The following is an 18839-nucleotide window of genomic DNA, read 5'->3' on the forward strand; positions in this document are numbered from 1 at the left end:
GGACCATGAATTAGGTGCCCCATCTGTGTCTACACAGCAGCTTCTCATGCCTTCTGTAAGGGGGGGGGGGGGAGGGGGCAACAAACGGTACTGTGTTAAAGCTAGTGATTAGGAGCTATTATTAGTTCCACTCAAAGAGGGGGATGCCAAGGCTGAGAGAGGTGACCTGCCCATGGTCACACAGCAAGGAAGCAGCAGGCTTGGGATACAGACCTGGGTTAGCTTGACTGCACCTTTCTGAACTTCCAGAGCGGCTGAAGGGCCACCCTGTCCCCTGGAACCCTGGCCGCCCTGGGTACTGGGGGGAAGGCAGGGGATAGGGGGACATCTTCAAGGTTGGGTGGCCTCTTTGAAGAGCCCTGGGACTGGGGCCCAGGTCTCAAAGGGAACTCTTCCTGAGGAGATCTCAAAGGTGGCCACCATGGGACCCCAAGACGCAGCCCAGTCCGGCCCTGGGAACCAGCAGAACTTGCGTGTGTAGAGGGTGATATACAAGAAGGAGTCTCTTCCTGCTCACCATGTCATGAAAAGAAGTCACAGCCACCCCTCCACTCTTCCCTGGGCCCTCCATGTGAAAAGCACGGCTCAGTGACTAGAGGTAGAAATCGGGCACTCGTTTCCTTCCCACTGCCCTCTTTCCGCGCCCCCCCACCTCACCTCAGCCACGAGTCCTGCCCCAGCCTCCCTTCCTCACCACCACCAGCACCTTATCTCCCCGGAATTAGGTAGGAGCCTCCTGATGGCTCTCCCTGCTTTCCTGTCCCCGCTAACCCACTCCCAACCCGAGAGAGTTGGAGAGATTGTTCTAAATCCTCTATGTGACCGTGGTGCTCTCCTGCTAAAATCCTGTCAGTGGTATCCTGTCCCAGTCAACCGGGGCAAACGTCTTAGGTTGGCATCACAACTCTCTTATCTATGGCTTCACAGTGCAGGTGGTGAGGCGGGGAGAGGAGGTGTCCCGTAGACCCCAGAGACACAGTTAGCAGCCTGTGTTGAATTTTCTCCACCAAATTAGCGATCCTAGTTTTCACTCTTAAAAAATGTCTTTTCAAATATTTAAAGGTAAAAACACCACAGACGAAAGACATACAGACCACGAATTAAAGGATCGGGTCCCCACAAACATTTTGGTCCCTGGATGAGTGATCCCTTGCCTGGCCGGCACTCCTCCCCTGGGATGTTTACCCAGCCCGGGAGATGACTTCTTTCTAACTCTACAGTCTTTATCCTCTTCAGGTGTCTTCAGCCTTCCCTGTAGAACTAGGTCCCTTCCAACCCTTCCAGGGAGGACACTCCTTCCTCAGTCCTGTCACCCAAAGGGACTAGAGTTAGGGGTGGTATTATTCCTGCTTCGGATTTGCCTTTCTCTCAAACTTCCCTCTTTGGAGTTTAAGGTCACTGGCTTACACCTTCTTCCCAGGAAAACACACCTCTTTCCCTTACATTTTCAGCCTCTAACTTAGTCTCCTGTTTCTCTCCATCATTTTCGGAGGCTAAGGCACCAAGTACAGCTGTGCAGGTTGTTCACTGCACAGGGGCATCTGGCTGATAAATGGTGGGGGCTGCAATCTGTTTCATATTCAACTTGTCATTAGGTGGGTTCTGGTGACAGGCTGACTCTGCCTGAGGAAGGGCTACCTTTTTCTCATCTGCACAAAGGCACCATGTGGGCCCCATGGAGGCTGGCAGCCTCAGGGTTAGCCAGATGGTGGGCTGCAGTCCAGATTCTTATGTGAAGTTGCTGCCTTGATAATTCCAGCAGGGACAGAAGGAAATGCCGTCAGGAGGAATGCAATTAGCAGAGTGTCAGGGAGGAACACAAGTAGCAGGCACTTCCAGGGAATCTGAGAGAAGGCTGGTTGCAGCCTCTGCCGATTGGACACCTGAGAGCTGACAGAGGAGCTCCTCGCCTACCTACCCAGGTGCCGGGTTCCGCTGGAGAGCTGGGCTAGGTGGGGGCTGGCCTGGAGTACGGCACATCTGTGACTGCTCCCAGACTCCCCAGGGAGGGCACTGACATCTCTCGTTCACTGACTGCCGAGGTCACAACACGGAGCCCTGGGGGGAAAAACCAGCCTGCCCCAAAGAGTCCCTTTGGCCCACCTCCTGTCCCCATTTTACAAACAGGAAAACAGGTCCAGAGAGGGAAAGGCCACCTGATGTAAGAGATGCCCAAGAGTCTTTCTGTTCAGTCTCTGAATTCTTTAAAAGATTTTTTTAAATGCTTATTTAGGAGAGAGAGAGAGAGAGGAGACAGAGCATGAGCAGGGGAGGGGCAGAGAGAGAGGGGGAGAGAGAATCCCAAGCAGGCTCCAGCTGTCGGCACAGAGCCTAATGTAGGGCTCGATCTCACAAACTGTGAGATCATGACCTGAGCTGAAATCAAGAGCTGGAGGCTTAACCAACTGAGCTGCCCAGGCGCCCCCTCTGAATTCTACTCTGGGTCCTGCTCTTCATTAATTCTTCTCCCTCCAGACCTGCTCCTCCCTCGGGTCCTCCCCCTCTGGACTTGCTCCTCCAAAGGAGGATCCTCCCCACTCCAGACCTGCTCCTCCCTTAGTCTTCTTTTTTTTTCTCCCTTAGTCCTTGGTGAGTGTCTCAGCTCATCAAACTTAAACCCCAGAGGGGCATGCTGGATCTCTCCCTCCCCGCCATGAGCCTGGCACACCCTTCATGGGCAAGTTTCCCACTTCTCTCCTCTGCCACCCACACTCTAAGTCCAAACGATTACCACTTTTCAGCTGCCCTGTGAATGGGTCTTCCCTTTGCACTACCAGAATCCCTCCTCATGAAAAATCTGAATTACTGGTTAAAAACCTCAACCTAAATTGGACTATGTCAGTTACTGGCTTCAGGCCTCCAGTGGCTTCTCAGTGAACTTAGGAAAAAATCCCAAGTCCTCAGTCAGTGCTCAGGGCCAGCACGGTCTGGCCTCTGCCACCTGTCTCTTTCCTCTCCTCCCTCCCCTGAGCTCTCTCTGCTCCAGCCGCCCTGGCCTCCACTGCATTGCCTTAGTGCCCATCCCACAGGCTGCTGATTCTCCCTCTCAATGATCCCCCAGCCCAGGATCTTTCCGGCCTCCGGGTCCTCAGACAGAAGCTGCAGTAGCACCCCCTCGGCGAGCCCGTCCATCCGTGAACACCTGCCTTAATGTTGTGCCTTACCCCCTTCTCCCTCCTGGCACTTCTTACCATTTATGACACGTGTTTGTTCTCTTGCTAAATGTCTCTTCAACCAGAACGTTAGGTCCCTGTGGGCAGATAGCATGGCTGTTTTCATGCTGTGTTTGTCTAGCCCATGCTTGTCATGCTAGTAGATGTTTAATAAATATTCACTGAATGAAAGAATGGCTGAATATATGCAGGGAAGGTTCTTTGGTTAATCAGTAACAAGAAAGCCCAGTTCCTAAAGAGGCCCCTCTTCTTTTCTGCCTTCTATGGGAACATTCATTTAAAAATATGATAAGGTGTGGGGCACCTGGGTGGCTCATTCGGTTAAGTGTCAGACTCTTGATTTCAGCTCAGGTCATGGTCTCACAGTTATGGGATCGAGCTCTGTGTCAGGCCCTGTGCTGACAGCACAGAGCCCGCTTGGGATTCTCTCTTCCTTTCTCTGCCCCTCCCCTGCTCACGTTCGCTGTCTCTCAAAATAAAAACAAACAAACAAACAAACAAACAAACAAACATGACAAGGTGTGTAAGCAAAGCCCAAAAGGTCATCGGCTCCAGGCAGTGAAAGACTGAATCATGACCAGCCCAAGACAATGGGGAACATGGGAGCCATAATTAGTCCTGTATCTGTCAGTCAATTGGTTATCAACTGCTGAGCAAATATTTAGCGAGCCCTTCCCACGTGTTTATCTTTTACGTGAAGAGCTAATCAAATCCCACGAATCCTTCAAAGACCTAGTTCTGGCACATCCTCTTCCACACAGCTCCTCCCGCACCCCCAATTGCTCATCCCCTTGACCCCTTCCCGTTTGCCTTCTCACTTCCTTGACAGGTGAGTACCCACTCCAGCTGGCATCACTTGTGCTGCCCTGGCTCCCTTGCTTCCACCCAAGGCTCTTACCTTGAACTGGAGAGAAGAACTTATAAATGAGGGGGCAGTCCAAGACGACCACCTGGCCCGGAGGGGTGGCTGGCCAGCAGGTGAGGTTGTCCCACATCTTGCTGCAGCCTGAGGGGTGAAGGCAGAGGACGCAGAGGTCAGCATGGCCACCAAGTGCCTCCAGGCTTGGGGCCTGAGTCCACAGGCACCCACTCTTCTTCTCCCTCCAGGCTCCCACCTAGAGGAGCCTTCAGTCTGAGAGGGGTGGGTGACATCACCCTGCCCAGGCTGTAAAGGGCCTGTCCTGACAGGGAGTGGGGAGGAGGCATCACTACAGCTCCACAGTCCTCAGTGAGGGCTGGAGTGCCCCCTGGGGGTGTTTTGAACAGTGGTGGGGTTTTGTTTGTTGCAGAGATTGGAGGCCTCACCTGGCATTTGATGGGTCTGTGCCAGGGAGATATTCTGTAAGCGGAGTATTCTGCAAGACTTTCAGACGAGCCACTGGGCCTTTGTGCAGGTGAAACTCTTTTGTAATGGCCGGAGTCTAGACTCTTCCTCCATCTCACATCTAAACACAAGGCACTTACCGCAGACGCTTAACATACATGGGGTTTTCCCGAAATGCAACTGAGTAAAGGGAGAGAAGACTGTGCTTTCTCAAATGCTGAACATTATTAAGAGTTGTTCAAGGTTTTGGAAAATCACCGACAGCAATGTTGCCCGTGAACCTGAGTCAGTGAAGCAACCGCTGTATGTATCAATCTACATCTATAGCTACTGCATTCCCAGAGTTTATAGGGACAACCTTCAAACTGTGTCTTCTTATCTTTTAGTGTGATTGTGCCTGAATATGTACATAGTATTTTATTATAAATCACTTTCCTTTTTATGTTCCTTTTACAACCAGAACTTCATTTAAAAAAAAAAAAAAAAATGAAGGCACATGTCCTGAATTTCATTGTATAGGAAAGGAGACATTAGAAAATATTTGTTATAAAAGGAGGTGTTGGGTGTGATGGGACGATGGGTATATTGGGGGTTGGCTAGTTCTTGAGGAGTCTTCATAGAACTCAAAAGCAACATAGATGCCCCGAACTCCGTCAAATTGTGACTTGTGCTGTGGGGTGGCGGTGTCCAGGACGGGAGTTCAAAGAAATCCCTGCACTGCAGGCCGTGTTTTCCACCATGTACGTATTAGCCTCGAGGGCTGGCTAGCGAAGGGTGCACAGTGGAGTCCCTAGGGGGCTGCTTGAATCGGCAGATGCGTGGTTTTGCCTGTTCAGGGTCTGGGTGCCCCTGAGGGACTGGAACTCCCCTGGAACCCCTTCCCTGAGGGAGGTTTAATTGTTTCTTTGCAACCCTGCCAGCCCCATAGATTTCCTTGGGAAACCCAACCCCTGAGCCAAAGTCAATGCCAGCTCAGCCAAGCCCAGCCCTGCCCAGGTCCGAAGGTTCCTAAGTTCTCAAGAAGGGGGCCTGGGGAGAGAGAGGAGGTGAAAGGATGTTGCCACGTGGGAAAGAGCCTCGGGACTCTGAGTGCTGGGGTGGGTGGCCCCGGGGAGGGGTACCTTCCGGGGCTGCAGCAGCCAGGTGGCACCTATGGCTGAAGGCTGAGAACACCCAGATCCACTCTGGCCCTGCCAGAGAACACAGCCGCCCTTCCTTGAGGGCCCCAAGCCCTTTTGTCCACTCTGTCATGATGCTTCCGTGGCCTTCTTCTGATTCCCGGTCCCTCCCCCGCTCCTGTGCCAGCCTCTCTGGAGGCCATGTAGGGGCTCATCATGCCAGGTAAATCCTGCTAGCGGTTCAAGACCCTATTAATAATATCAACAAATACTTATGTAGCCTTTGTATGTGCGAGGCACTGTTCTACCCTCTTTAAATACATAACTTATTTATTTAACCCTCCCATTTTACAGATGAGTAACTGAGGCAGGGAGCAATTCGGTAACTAAGCCCAAGGTCACATTGCTGGTGAATGGTGCAGCCTGTTCACATGTTCATACGCTCCCTCTCCAGCAAACCTCTTGCGCTCCTCTTCTTCTGAAGGGCTCGATGCCCATTTCTTGGGGAATTTTGCTCTGCTGGACTCTGTTCAGCCCTCTCTGACAATGCTGGGCACACCTTGTTTTATAGGCCAGTTATTGTGTCTGTGTCCTCACCAGACTTAGAGCTCTCTGGATCTTGAGCTGCAGCATAGTCAGAGAGCAGTTTCAGAGCTGGGTCTCTGGCCCTGAGCTCTGCTTCACCACAAGTGGCACAGGGAGAGGGAGACTGGGTGTTGCCCTTGGGTGGGGGGCTGCACTTGGCCTCAAGGAATCTCAACACCACCAGGACTGGGCTGCGAACTGTCCTGGGGTGCAGGCCAGTGGACATGGCAGGGAACCCTGGGAAGAAAGCCCATTAGAGGCATGTGGTCAGGGAAGCTTCCTGGAGGAGGCAGCAGGGTCAGGAAGCTGAGAAGGGAGTAACAGCCAAGAAAATGCTAGAGCACTGGGTGGCTCAGTCGGTTAAGCATCCAACTCTTGACATCGGCTCAGGTCACGATCTCACTGTTAGTGAGTTTGGGCCCCAGTCGGGCTCTGCACTGACAGTGTGGATTCTCCCTCTCTCCCTCTTTGTCTGCCCCTCTCCCACTCACGCTCACTTGCTCTCTCTCTCTAATTAAATAAATAAACTTAAACAAGTTGTTTTAAATCAGAAAAAAAAAAAAATGCTGGCTATCTGGAGAGCCTGTTGTCCTGGGTTGGGCCTCAGGAGTATTCTCTGTGTGCCTGACCCAGAGAGGCCCCACAGGCCCCACCACACGTGTCCCCAGGCCCACAGAGAAACAGGGCTCTTGTTGGCTGTGTGTGTCACCTCCACAAGAAAGGGACTGCCACCTCAACAAGAAAGACAGCCTGGAGACTGGGGCGGGGGTGGCGAGGCAGGGTGGGGGCTTCCACTGTGCCATTTTATAGATGTGTGTGCACCGACAGACACACACAGACAAGCACTCCCAGTCACCCAGAAGCACAGTCATGCGTGCAAATATACACACATGCATGCTTACTTGCACATGGAAGGACAGACCCCAGCAAACAAAGGCACCAAGAGACACGCACAAGTCACAAACACACATGCATAGACATGACTGGGCACACCGCAGATATGCACACTCATACACCCGCGATCACACACAGACAACACACAAAGACACTCAGAGTCAGACATAGAGCTTACAGACCCCAGACACAGAGACCGCTCCGGACGGCCGTGGGCCAGGAGCACGCATCTGGATGTGCGCGAACACGCACAGAACCCCACCCACACAAGGTCATGGGCAGACTCACTTGCCCTCCTCTGGATCCCAGGCTGTCTTCCTGGTGACAGGATGCTGGCAGCGGACAGGCACCCTGTGCCAGCAATTACCTCACCTGGATCACGAGGGTGGCTCACCCTTGGGGCCTAGGAGGCAGTGCAATGGGGCCTAGATCCGGGGTCAGGGCCTCTCTGGGCTACGTGCACCCCCAGATCCTACTGTTGGGGTTTGCTGAGGACGGTCCGCAGTGTCTCCTGCCTCTCCCACCTGGAGGGTGGGGAGGGGTGCATAGGCATAGGCAGTGGATGGTCAGTGGATGGTCAGGCCACCCCTCACCCAGGTCTCAGTCTTAAGGCCTCAGGAGACAGGAGTCTGTCCTTCCTCAAGAGCTGGGGAGGCAAAGTCCATCCATGAGGCTGCACGCACTCACTCACGGTGTAGGAAGCAGAGATTCTGGGCACCAGGGCCAAGAAGGAGGGATCCAGGAAGGGTTGCATAACTGTCAGTCTCAGAGAGGTGACAGGAGACGGGGGAGCCTGGGAGATATAAAGACGTTCCCTGCTCCTGAGCAAGGCTGTTACATAACTGCAAGTTTGGCCTCAGGGGGGTGACCTGGCAGGGAGGCCGGGAGCAGGCACATCCACCCAGCGGCTCCAGCCCTTCTCTGCCCTCAGTGAGCCTCGAGCCACACCCACCCCCAGTCCCCAGGGGAAGTCTGCCTAGGCGCCTCCCACCTTCGCAGCTTCTCGGCTTCTCCACATCCAGCCCACCCTTCAGAATCTGGCCCGAGGGCACCTTGCAAAGGAAGGCCTCTGGAAGCCCTCCCATTCCTTCCCCAGGCTGTTGTGCCAAGTGTGGGGCGCCCGGGCTAGGGAGGCGTCATCTGAAGTGATGGCCTTGCTGGCTCTGGGCAGCTGGGCAGCGTCGGCCTGAGGGTGCCTCTGGCACCGCCCTTCACGCCCTCGCACTACCAGGCTGGAGCTCTCCCACACCCCCTGAGCAGGGGGAGCCGGGCCCGCATGTGCTCAGCCTCTGAGTCTCACTGAGACTTGTCTCATCGGCGGCACAACGAGCGGGTGGTTCATCTGGCCTGCTGAAGGTGGGTTGGGATGGGGAGGGACGCGTGTGTGCCTGGGGGCCTGTGTGTGTGCGGTGGCACCTCTGGGTGCAGAGCTTGGGGTTGGGAGGAAGAAGCTGGGCCTCAGAACCCCCCATGTAGTGTGTTCTCCTGGGCTAACAGCAGGACGCTTCCAGACCAGGGGCAGATGATGGGACCAGAGAGGCCTGTTAGGACTTCTCGCTTCCTGGCCCCCCAGCTTCTCTCGGCGTCCTCTCCTCACCCCCAGCAGCTCCGTGGCGCCATTCCCATCTGATGCGTGTGGGAGGCATGTACCCTGGATCTGGGCTCACGGGGTGGAGAGAAGCAGGGCTCCCCGGAGGTCCGCGGCCCTCTCTTCCTGCTGGGCCTCACCTGCCGTGCCATTCTCCAGCTGGGCCTCCTCCAGGCACTGCTTGTGCTGTACCTCGATCAGCTGCAGATAGTAACATTCCTCCTGCTGCAGGATGGTTGCCCGGGTGCCCTGGGGAACAGAGACAGGGGGAGGGGGGACCCGTCAGCCTCATCCACGGCCTACCTCTCATCCGCAGACTCCAGGAGCATGAGACCCAACAAGGCCTGTCACTTGACCGGCCCAGCTTCCAGATGGAACCCCAGTCCCAACCCCAGACTAAAACCCGACCCTGACCTGGATTGGACCCAGAACTCTTGACCACAGTCCCCAAAGCTGGGTCTGCCTTGAGGGCCCTGTCATGGCTTCCTGGCGGATCCAATAGTGCTGCAGCTGTAACAACTGAGTCTTTTTGTGGGCGGCACCCCTCTGGCACCTCTCTGTAGAGCTCAGAGCCGGCCCTCTGGACTCTGCTCCCCTCCAGCCTGGGTGGGGAGTCCTCAGTGCTTGCCTCAGACTCTGCGGATGAGTGGGGCTCAGCTGGTGCTACCTGGTTATGAGGAGTTGGTCCCTGGAGCCAGGCCTGGGAGGAATCCAGGAGTCTGGCTGCATCTTCCAGCCTCTGCCCTCGTTCCAGGAGCCTGTGCTCGGTCTCCTGGGTCACCAGGCTGGGAAGGGGACACTGGCCCTCTTTACCCACACATCACCTGCCTTCTTCTTAGCTTCTAAACAATTTAAGCCATATCAGATCTAATGAAGGAAGGGAGGTTTCAGGAAATAAGGGAGGCCCCTCTAGGTTGTCTTGCCATCCCACCAAACCTCCTCTGTCCCTACTCCTGCCTCTGGGAGGTGGGGAGAAGTGATGGGAAAGCCCATGCCTCTCCCCTCCCCTTTCCTGCACCCTACGAGGGGATCAGGGATGGAACCAGACCTGTGTGAAGGCATGGGGGGTGGGCAGGCATTGGCATTGGGGCCAACAGGTGAGCAGGGGTGATGGCTGCCCAGGAACAGATAGAAAAAAAACAAAACAGGTCTTGGGAACCACTGGGTGGGCAAGGGCAGGTGAAGGCCTCCATGGAGGTACCACTGAGCTGGTAGAAGCTTCCGCTGGTCTCTTTGGCTTTAGGGAAGTGGCTGCAACCCCACATCGGTTTCCTCATCTTTGCCCAGGGAAGAGAATGCCATAGTCCCCAACAGTCTTGTTCAGCAAGGCAGCTCCAGAATCAGAGACTCTCAGTGTCTCTTCCAACTTGTTCCTTCTGGCCTGGGACAAGGTCCTTACCTCCCTCAGTTTCCTTGTAGGCCAAACGGGCCTCTACCAACTCCCCTGCTGACTCAAAGCCTTGTTGCAGTGGGGCTATGGGGGAAAGCATTTCTTTCCTTAAGTGTATCCCCATCTGGCCTGGTACCAAGGGTGTGACTTTGACCATTGTTCTAAGTCAGGTGATCCCCCGGAGGGATAAGCATTCCAGGTGCCAGGGAGCTCTCCATTGCTATAGAGGAAGGGGGTCCAAGCTGAAGCTGGACAACTCAGTGCCCAAGAAGCTGTGCAGCTAGTCCCTTCCACTTAATACTGTCTCATCCCTTGTGGAGGCCTTGGTGGCGCCTCACTGTCACAGAGGTCCTCACCATCCAACCTTCCCATATGCAGCTAAGCACCGCTGCTGGCCTAGCCCAAGGGAGGATGTCCTTGTCCAGGATGCCTTCAGACTCCCTAGCACTTAGACCTCGCTCACCCATGTGCCATGGCCTGGAAGGCCCACCGGGTTCCATCTTGGACCTTTAACTTTATCATCTAATTGGGGTAAAGGCATTAGCTGGTTAAGTCTTTAAAGCTTGGCATATGGAGAGTTACAAAGGTCTATTATGTAGCAGGATATGTGTTTGTTGTTGTTGTTGTTGTTTTTTTTTTTTTGTATAACTGTTTAAAAGAAAATATATGAGACTTTAAGGAAATGTGCAGTGGTCCCTCTTTGGGGGTCCCATGCTTCCCTTCCTGTTCAAAAGCATTACTGAGACTGAAACACTCAAGATGCTCTATCTCAAGAGATCTGTGGCTGGCTCGTGCTGTTCAGGCATGGGAAGAGGGGTGGCCAAAGGACCCCAGGGGTGGCCTCTGGAAGAAGAACCTGGGGATGGGCTCGTGTCCCACTCTTGGGCTGTCTTGCTTGCCTGGAGCATGCTTCTCCCCAAAGTGCCTTCCCAGCTCCAGCAACAGGGTTCGCTCTGCCTTCTGCCCCTTCTCCCCTCCGCTCCCCCCACAACATGAACGCAGGATGGATGGTAGTAAACATTTCTTGTTGCTGCTTTCCTACCATCCTTTACCCTCCTCTGGTGCCACATCCTCATCTCTATCGGGGAAACCACCTCCTTCCCCACCCCTAGTTCTTGGGGTTCTGATGAACCCTCTGCTAAGAAATCAACATGTGATCAGACTTGAGCCCGTCAGAGCTTTCCTGGCCTTAGTGCCTGGCACATGGCCCCAGTCAGGCTGTTCAGAGCCAGCAGGCTCATTCCTGGGGCTTTGGATTTTGATTTCCCACTAGACTGGAAACCTCAAAGGGTGCAGGGGCTGGAACTATTGTCACCATCTTGTTTTTTCTTGTGTTGTTGTGGAACACAATGATGAAAGCCACACGGGTAAAGCCTGAATAAAGAGATAGAGAAAAACTGGATCCTCTTGACATCATCTAAGTCCCTGGATGCAGCCATGTCTGAAAGTAGCCCTGCTTCCAACAACATGAGTCAATGTCTATCTTTATTTCTAGAATCAGTTGAGTTTTCTATCCCTGTAACCAAGAGAGTCCAGACTAGTGCTCTGAGGACAGGACAATGGATGCCCTCATTTACTGGGTCCTCTTAAGCCAGAGCTGTGGCCATGCTGCTTACCAAGAGATAATTCTTCAAAATTACTGAGGGCATCATAGGGTTCCTAGTAGCTTCTGACGTTGGAAGCCTATCGGGTCAGCTTCTCTAGCCAAGTCTGCCTGCACCGCCCATCAGCACAGCCATAAAGCCTTTCCTGAGAGGCAGTTTGCAGAGCAGGGGCAGGAGGCCCTGGGATAACCTAGGAGCCTGGGGTATCTCTGAATAAAGTGAGCATGGTCTGGAAGATGAGCTCTGTCTTTACCACAGCTTAGTTGAATGCTAGAGCCCATCTGAAGAAGGGTAGGGGAAGGAGAGACCCAAAGAGGGATCTGAGGTCACCTAGCAAATGCACATTCCTAGATAGGACCTATATCTCTGACCACTAGTCTGGACTGCATCAATTCCTCTCCATGGCCTTGCTTTGGGCCATCTGGTCTACCATTGCCCTTTGGGGGCCAGGGCCAGGGCAGCTCCCTGTAGTCCTTATCATTGAGGAATTCAGGCAGACTTTGAACTTCCTCTTCCACTTATTTCCCTATGCTAAACATCCTCATTATCCCTCTGGACTGCAGACACGCGGAGTTGGAAAATTCCCAGCCAGATACAGCCAAGCCTACTGATTCTAGTATGAAGGTATGAAAATGTCTAATCCATGCAAGGTTGCAAAAGCCTGGGGTGACTGCAGCAAGGGGTCCTGAGGCATCAGGAGACGAGCTGTGGGATACAGGCAGGGGCCAGGCCTCCAGTACCTGCCTGGGCCAGTGTACTAGTTTTCAGCACCACCACCTGCACCTCAGGGTCCCCAAAGCCTAGCAGTCAAAGCCCACACTTCAAAACTGGCATTCAAGTCCCTCCTTATTTCGACTACTGCCTACATTTCCCAACTTGTCTCCTGAGGCCCCGCGTGGAGAGGAGAAAACAGGGCTTTCTCTCAAGCCCTCACCAATTCCTGTGCTGGGCTGAGCTCCAAGTGGGCTTAAAGTCACCTGACCCTGTGGGTGGGTTGAGGTGAGAGTTTCAGGCCCGACCGAGTCCCCAGCACCTTCTCTATCACAGGAGTTCCTGAGCCCAGAAGAGGAGACCCAGGCAAGGGTGAGGCAGTCTGTAGCCTCCCTTCATTCCAGGTCCTCTTATGTCCCCTGCCATGGTACTGGCTGCAGGTGGGAGGTGACGGACTGGCAATTGGCAGGAGAATCCTGAGTCTCTGGCTGGGGGCAGGGATTAACCAAGTCTTGCTAATTCCGCCGGCTTACTTGGGTCCCTTTCTCTCTATCTTTCTCTCTATCTCCACCGTGAGGGCTTTCTCCCGCCTGTGGGGCTCACTGAGATCTGGGGGTAGGGTGTAGATGCTGGGAGTTGTGGCTGTTAGACGCTAGGGGCTCTGAAAGACAGGGTGGAGGGCTGACTCAGGTTTTGTGGGTGCCATACCCATCCCTCAAGGGAAGCTTGAGCCCACAGCTATTGTCTGGAATCAGAACTCCCGGCCTCATCTGGGGCCGGAGAACTGTGGTGGGAGAAGCCAAGGGAGACAGAAGCAGCATGGTGGGGAAACAGGAGTCCCTCTGAGGGGCAGCTGGTTTCTGAGAGGGGTGAAAAGTGCAGCGGGCTAGATTAGGTAAGACCGGAGAAAGCACTTCCTGCCTGGGAATTACCAAGCCCTAGGAGTCACCGTGAATGGTTCATGTTTCTGAGACTTGTCAAGGAGGGCCCTTCCCCCCCCCCTCCCCCCCCCCCCCCCCCCCGCCAAGTTGTAGGGGACTGGGGAACGGAGAATAAAGAGCTGTGGTGGTCTCATTTACCGTTCCCCCCTCACCATCCCATGATTTATTTAAGCCTCCTCCCCCTATTGAAATAAAGGGGCAACAAAGAGTCACAGGAGGAAACTGAGGACCTAGAGAGAAAGCAGTGTGGTCAAAGGCACGCAGGACCCCAACCCAGCTTCCCAGGCTGTGCCCTTCATTCTGGCTTTTGTGTTTGAATTGGTAAGGAGATGGAGAGGGTGTATGGGGGCAAAGGGGAGAGGAAGGAGAAGGAGGAGGGGGAGGGGGAGGAGGAAGGGGGGAGGATAAGGAGGAGGGGGAGGAGGAGGAGGGGGAGGGGGAGGAGGGGGAGGAGGAGGAGGAGGAGGAGATAAGGGCAGAGGGGAGGAAGTGGGGGCACAGGAAGGTAAGGTGAGTCATGTGATCCAGAAGTCACAGAAAAGAGGAGAAACCCACCCCCAGCTTCGCAGAGGGCACTCCAAGAAGTTGAAATCAGGCCTTGTCCTATTGGGAAGGGGCTCGAGGGAGACCCCTGGGGTGATGGGGAATGTGGAATAGCTTGATCTGAGCGGTGTCTACACGGGTGGACATATGGGTGACAATTGCCTGAGCCGTCACTTCAGATATGTATGTGACAATTCCCCGGGATGTCACTTCAGATTTGTACATTTTATGAATTGAAAAATGTCTCCTGCGTCCCGGGGCAGCCCGGGGCATGCTACAGCTGCTTGGGAAGAGGCAACGTCTCTTGGTGAGACGGCAGGGCCCAGTTAAGTCTGCAGGTTCCAGAATCAGACTGCCGGCCACTCCCTGGCTGGGAGACCTTGGGGGAGTCTTCCCGCCTCGTCTGTAAAATGGGGACAAATGACAGCGCTGTCCACTCCCAGGGCTGTGTCCGGGGTCACACATAAATGGCACTAGGGGACTGCCAACCAAGGTTAGCAGTTGTTGTCAAAGGCCCCGCCAGCCCTACATGCCAGGCCAGCCTTGTGAGGGGACCCCGGCCTCGCCACGGCCTTGATGAGCGCCGCAGAACCCCAGGCAGTCTGATAGACAGACAGCAGCTGTACCCACCAGAAGGCAGGTCTCGAGTCGGGCATTCCCCCCCCCCCCACCACTGCAGTCTGATTTCTTCCTCCTCCCTGTATTTAAAAAACTTTTTTAAATCATTTATTTACTTAAAAAAAATTTCAATGTTTATTTATTTTTGAGAGAGACAGAGTGTGAGTAGGGGAGGGGCAGAGAGAGAAGAGAGGGGGACACAGAATCCAAAGCAGGCTCCAGGCTCCGAGCTGTCAGCACAGAGCCCGGCGCGGGGCTCAAACTCACAAGCTGTGAGATCATGACCTGAGCTGAAGTTGGACACTGAACCACCCAGGCACCCCCATTTTTAAATTTTTTTTTTTAATTTTAGAGAGAGAGAGAGAGAGTGTTTGAGCGGGGGAGAAGGGCAGAGGGAGAGAGAGTATCTTAAGCAGGCTCCCCGCTCAGCTTGGAGTCTGACGGCTCAATCCCATGACTCTGGGATCACAACCTGAGCTGAAATCAAGAGTTGGACACTCAACTGACTGAGCCACCCAGGCACCCCTCCCTCCATGTATTTTTATATCTTTTTTACTGATAGTCTGAAGCCTCCCCTCTAAATATCCAAATTTTGCCACCCATACCTCCTCCTGGGAAAGGCTGAACTCTGGGTGGTAGCGCGGGGTGCAGCGGTAAAGACAGAGAGGGAGACACAGGGATGCACGTTTGGGCTTGGGGCAAGAAAGAACTTTCCATATTGCAGGGTGGTCCCGGGACAAGGGCTCTCATTATCAGAATACAAGCAAAGATGTTCGGCCTGTGGTTAAGCCTGGCCTCATCTAAGGGCCCTTCTTGTGAGGTGTACTTAGGGGCACAAAGCCTCTCAGAGTTTCCTTGCAGGGGACCCCATGCAGAGGGCTGAGCCACGAGGCTGCGAGACTTCCAGAGTCAGTTGGTGACCTCTTCCCCTCTTCTGATGACAGATTGCGCAGAAAGCTTGTTTTTCAGATAGCGGGGGCGGGAGGGCCTTCCTGAGAGATATGGACCCTCACATCATGAGCCACAAGGAAAGGAGTGCAGATAAAGTCTGGGTCATGTTCCAGTGAAGGGCTGGATGTCCACCCACCCCCCAGCTCGCTGTCCAGGCTCGTCACAACCCAGGCAGGAATGCTCCTCGCTATCAGACCCAACCCCTCGATGATACTGGGGTGCTTGACTAAATACTGTTTGGAGATATTTGAACACAAGATATTCAGGAATGCCTGTTCATTTTGTGAGCCGTGGTGGTGGTATTATAGTTACATGGGAAAATGTCCTTCGGTTTTAGAGATGCATCTTAAGACAATTTGCAGCACAAGGTCATCATGTCTGTAATTTACTTTAAGATACTTCAGCCGCGAAAGGGAAATATTGCAAATACGAACTGTCACACCTAGGGGTTGGGGGGACGAGCACGGGCAGTTCCCATCCTGCCATTTTGCTGACATCACTCCAAGGAATGGGTGTTTCCATGCTCATGATATTATTCTCCTTTTTAAAATCTATTTGATAATCTTCACAATAAGGTTTGACTAAAAAGTCTCGTCATGTGGTGGAGACATTAAGCTGTGTCTCTATTACTTCTGAAATACATCTAAGGTGTGCGTGAGACTTGGCCCATAGTATACATTTGTGGCGGGAAGTCACACTGGGGAGGGCAGAGCGTGGGAGGTTGAGTAGCAAAAGCAGGGAGAAAGCGACAGGGCTTCGTCTAGTCCCCTGGCCCCATTCCTGCATCCACTGCCGGAGGGACCGCAGTGAGGGGTCCCTGCGAGTGGCAGGCTCACACAGGCTGGGTTGCCACTGAGGCTGCCCCCTGTGCGAGGAGGCCCAGTGCCTGCCACCCAGCCTTCCCTGAGACAACTCGTCACCTATTTGGGCCTGGAGCCATAACCCCACATTGCCTGGCTTACCTCATGAGGACCACCCCCGTCCCCAGAGCTCCTGAGCTGGGGCATCAAGAGAAGAAATGGCCTATCTCAGTTCACAAGGCACTTTGTCCTTCAAGCATCCTGGAAGCCCTGACTGGAGGACCAATCCCCTTCCACAGAGTCCTGAGGCTCAGAGGGAAAATTACGCCCCAGTTGCAGGGTGCAGCTGGCCTCCAACCCAGCCCTCTCGCCCCATTTCTCCTACGCCGGGGCCAACGTTCCTACCCTCCCTTTTGTGATGAGCAAACTGAGGCCCTTCCACAGAGATCAGCTTGTTCTCAAGGTCAACTGACCATTGCCACAGAGTAGGGCGAGGACCAGGTCTCATGTGCTCCAGAAACGTCAGGGAAGGCTGAGACTCAGAGCACCAGGACGGGAGGCTGGAAACTTCGAGGAGGAGGTCACTCTTCAGCACAGTCCCCCAGGAGCCCTGGGCGGGCCTGAGGTTGTCACTTTGCTCAAGGAGGAGGCCCTGACCCCACTGTAGCCGTGTTCCCAGAAGCCCACAGGGTGGTCAGCTGGGGGCCAAGGGAGACTGGTCAGCTGTGGACAGCCTGTGGAGAGGCTGGGAGCCGATGGCCAGGGCGGGATGCCTACGGCAGACTCAGCCCTTCAGGAGCAGGTGGCCAGCAACTGCCTCAGAGAGGAATTAGAGGAGCCAAACCTTCCCCAAACCCCTGGGCCATCTCAGCCTCAGAGGGGAACCTGGGACCTTCTTCCTCCTTCTGGGGTCAGGCCCATTGGTCCTGCCAACAGAGGCTCCTTTATAGTCTCTGGTGGAAGGTTGGCCCATGTGGCGAAACTCTTTGGGGCATTGTCTTGCCTCCTCCAGGGAGCCTTCCCTGACTGCTTCTCTCAGCTACTCTTGCCTCAGTTCTGGGAGATGTTCCTCACGCCCCGGGGCCCTCCTCCTGGCTTACTGGCTCTGCTCTCCCTGACCAGCCTGAGAATCTTCCCAGGGAAGGACCTGGGTCTGTTCCTCCTCTGACACCCCTCTCCTTGTCCCTGGGCTGGGAATTGCCCTGTCCAGTTCTGCTACCATTGAGGAGCCCCGTGTCTGCTGTCCAGGGGGTAGGGGCGGTAGAAGGCCTGCCTGACAGGTGGCCTTGGGGCAGACTTCCTCTTCTGAGACACTAGACGTTTTCTTTCCCTTTTTTTGCTTCCCTGTTCAGAGATTTCCCCTTCCCTGACTGAGGTCAGGGCACCATAAATAGGAGCGATAAGGCCTTGGGTCTTTAAACTGAACTTTGCAGCTGCCATTTTATGACTCTGATAACATCAGCCCCCTCAACCCTGAGTCTGGCTGGAGCGGGACTGCCTGGTGATCATTCAGTGAGGGAGAAAGTGCTGTCTGGTGGGGAGGAGGGTCAAGTGGAGAAGCATGTGGGGAGCCCTTCATCCCAGGCGGCCCTCACCTAGTCCTGGGTGGGTTCTTTGTCCTCCCTCTTCAGACCCAGCCCTGCACTGGGCTGTGGGGGACAGCAAAAATGACAGACCACAGCCCTTGATCCATGGGGGTGGTCAGAAGAGCCCAGGCTGGGAGGTGGGTAGGGCTGAAGAGTGGGGTCAGAGTGGGGGGAGGGCTGAGTGGGCTGGAGCAATCAGGGAAGGCTGTCTGGAAGAGGTGATAGAGTGGGGTATTGAGTGAATAAAATGTGGAAGGACAGGGAACAGTAGGCATTGGAGGAGGCAGGCTTGGACTGCCTCAGGAGGTGGGGGGAGATGTGGCCTAGCACGACAGGAGGCCCTGCTGAAAGTATTCCACCCCTGGGCTGAGAAGCCTCCAAGGATGGGGAGTGAGGTACCAGTGGTGGTCCCAAGAAACCTGGCTCATCCAAGGAGAATTTGAGTGGTCACAGCCCAGTTGGGAGAGCCAGAGGGCTGTTGGCGAGGCCCGGAGGCTCCAGGACACTGAGGGGCTCTAAGTTTGTGCCAGGGCTGTGGAGCTGTGGCCTCAGGGCCAGAAGCAGGTGGGGCTTTGAGTGCTCAGGAGGTGGGTCTCATGTCTCTCGATGGGAGGAGGGGAGGCTCCTACCAATTGTTATTAAGTTCTGCTCCCAGGACAGGCAATGAGCTTCTCGTCCCCAGGATGTACAAGACATTAGCTAGATGGAAACACAGAGATTCCTGATTTGGTGGAGGTGACGGTAAGGGAGGTAATTATGGGCTAGAAGAGAGTAGGTGATCAATATACTCTACGCACCCAGCAGTCAACCTGGAGCTGGTGCCACACCTGGGACCCACTTGGGTTTTAGGCTCTGACTAAGCAGCAACCCCAGATTCCTCAAGCAGCAACCCCGGATTCCCCCAGATTCCTGGGGTAGGGAAAGAGAGAAAATCAACCTCAGTCCTGGTCTGATTAGGGGGGAACAGGTGTCTTTGGGACTTATTTTGCCCATCTGTAAAATGGGCTTAGGTG

At 54.4% G+C, this 18839-nt stretch overlaps 1 protein-coding gene across 6 annotated transcripts in view; it reads right to left on the minus strand.

Moving 5' to 3' along the window:
• Nucleotides 1-18839, minus strand: part of VIPR1 (vasoactive intestinal peptide receptor 1) — a 33201-nt gene that overhangs the window by 13278 nt on the left and 1084 nt on the right. For 4 of the 6 annotated variants that reach the window (XM_019418828.2, XM_019418830.2, XM_019418827.2 and 1 more), the window contains exons 2-3: nt 8823-8931; nt 4072-4179 (exon numbers count right to left, since the gene is read on the minus strand). In XM_019418828.2, coding sequence (XP_019274373.1) covers nt 4072-4179; nt 8823-8931 — 217 coding nt within the window. Of the gene's footprint in view, nt 1-3191; nt 3949-4071; nt 4180-8822; nt 8932-18839 lie in introns of those variants that run through there. The other 2 variants (XM_019418833.2, XM_019418835.2) reach the window with 2 other exon arrangements.

The sequence above is a fragment of the Panthera pardus genome, unplaced genomic scaffold (genome assembly GCF_024362965.1).
Source record: "Panthera pardus isolate Hobbes unplaced genomic scaffold, ASM2436296v1 HiC_scaffold_16, whole genome shotgun sequence".
Lineage (NCBI taxonomy): Eukaryota > Metazoa > Chordata > Mammalia > Carnivora > Felidae > Panthera > Panthera pardus.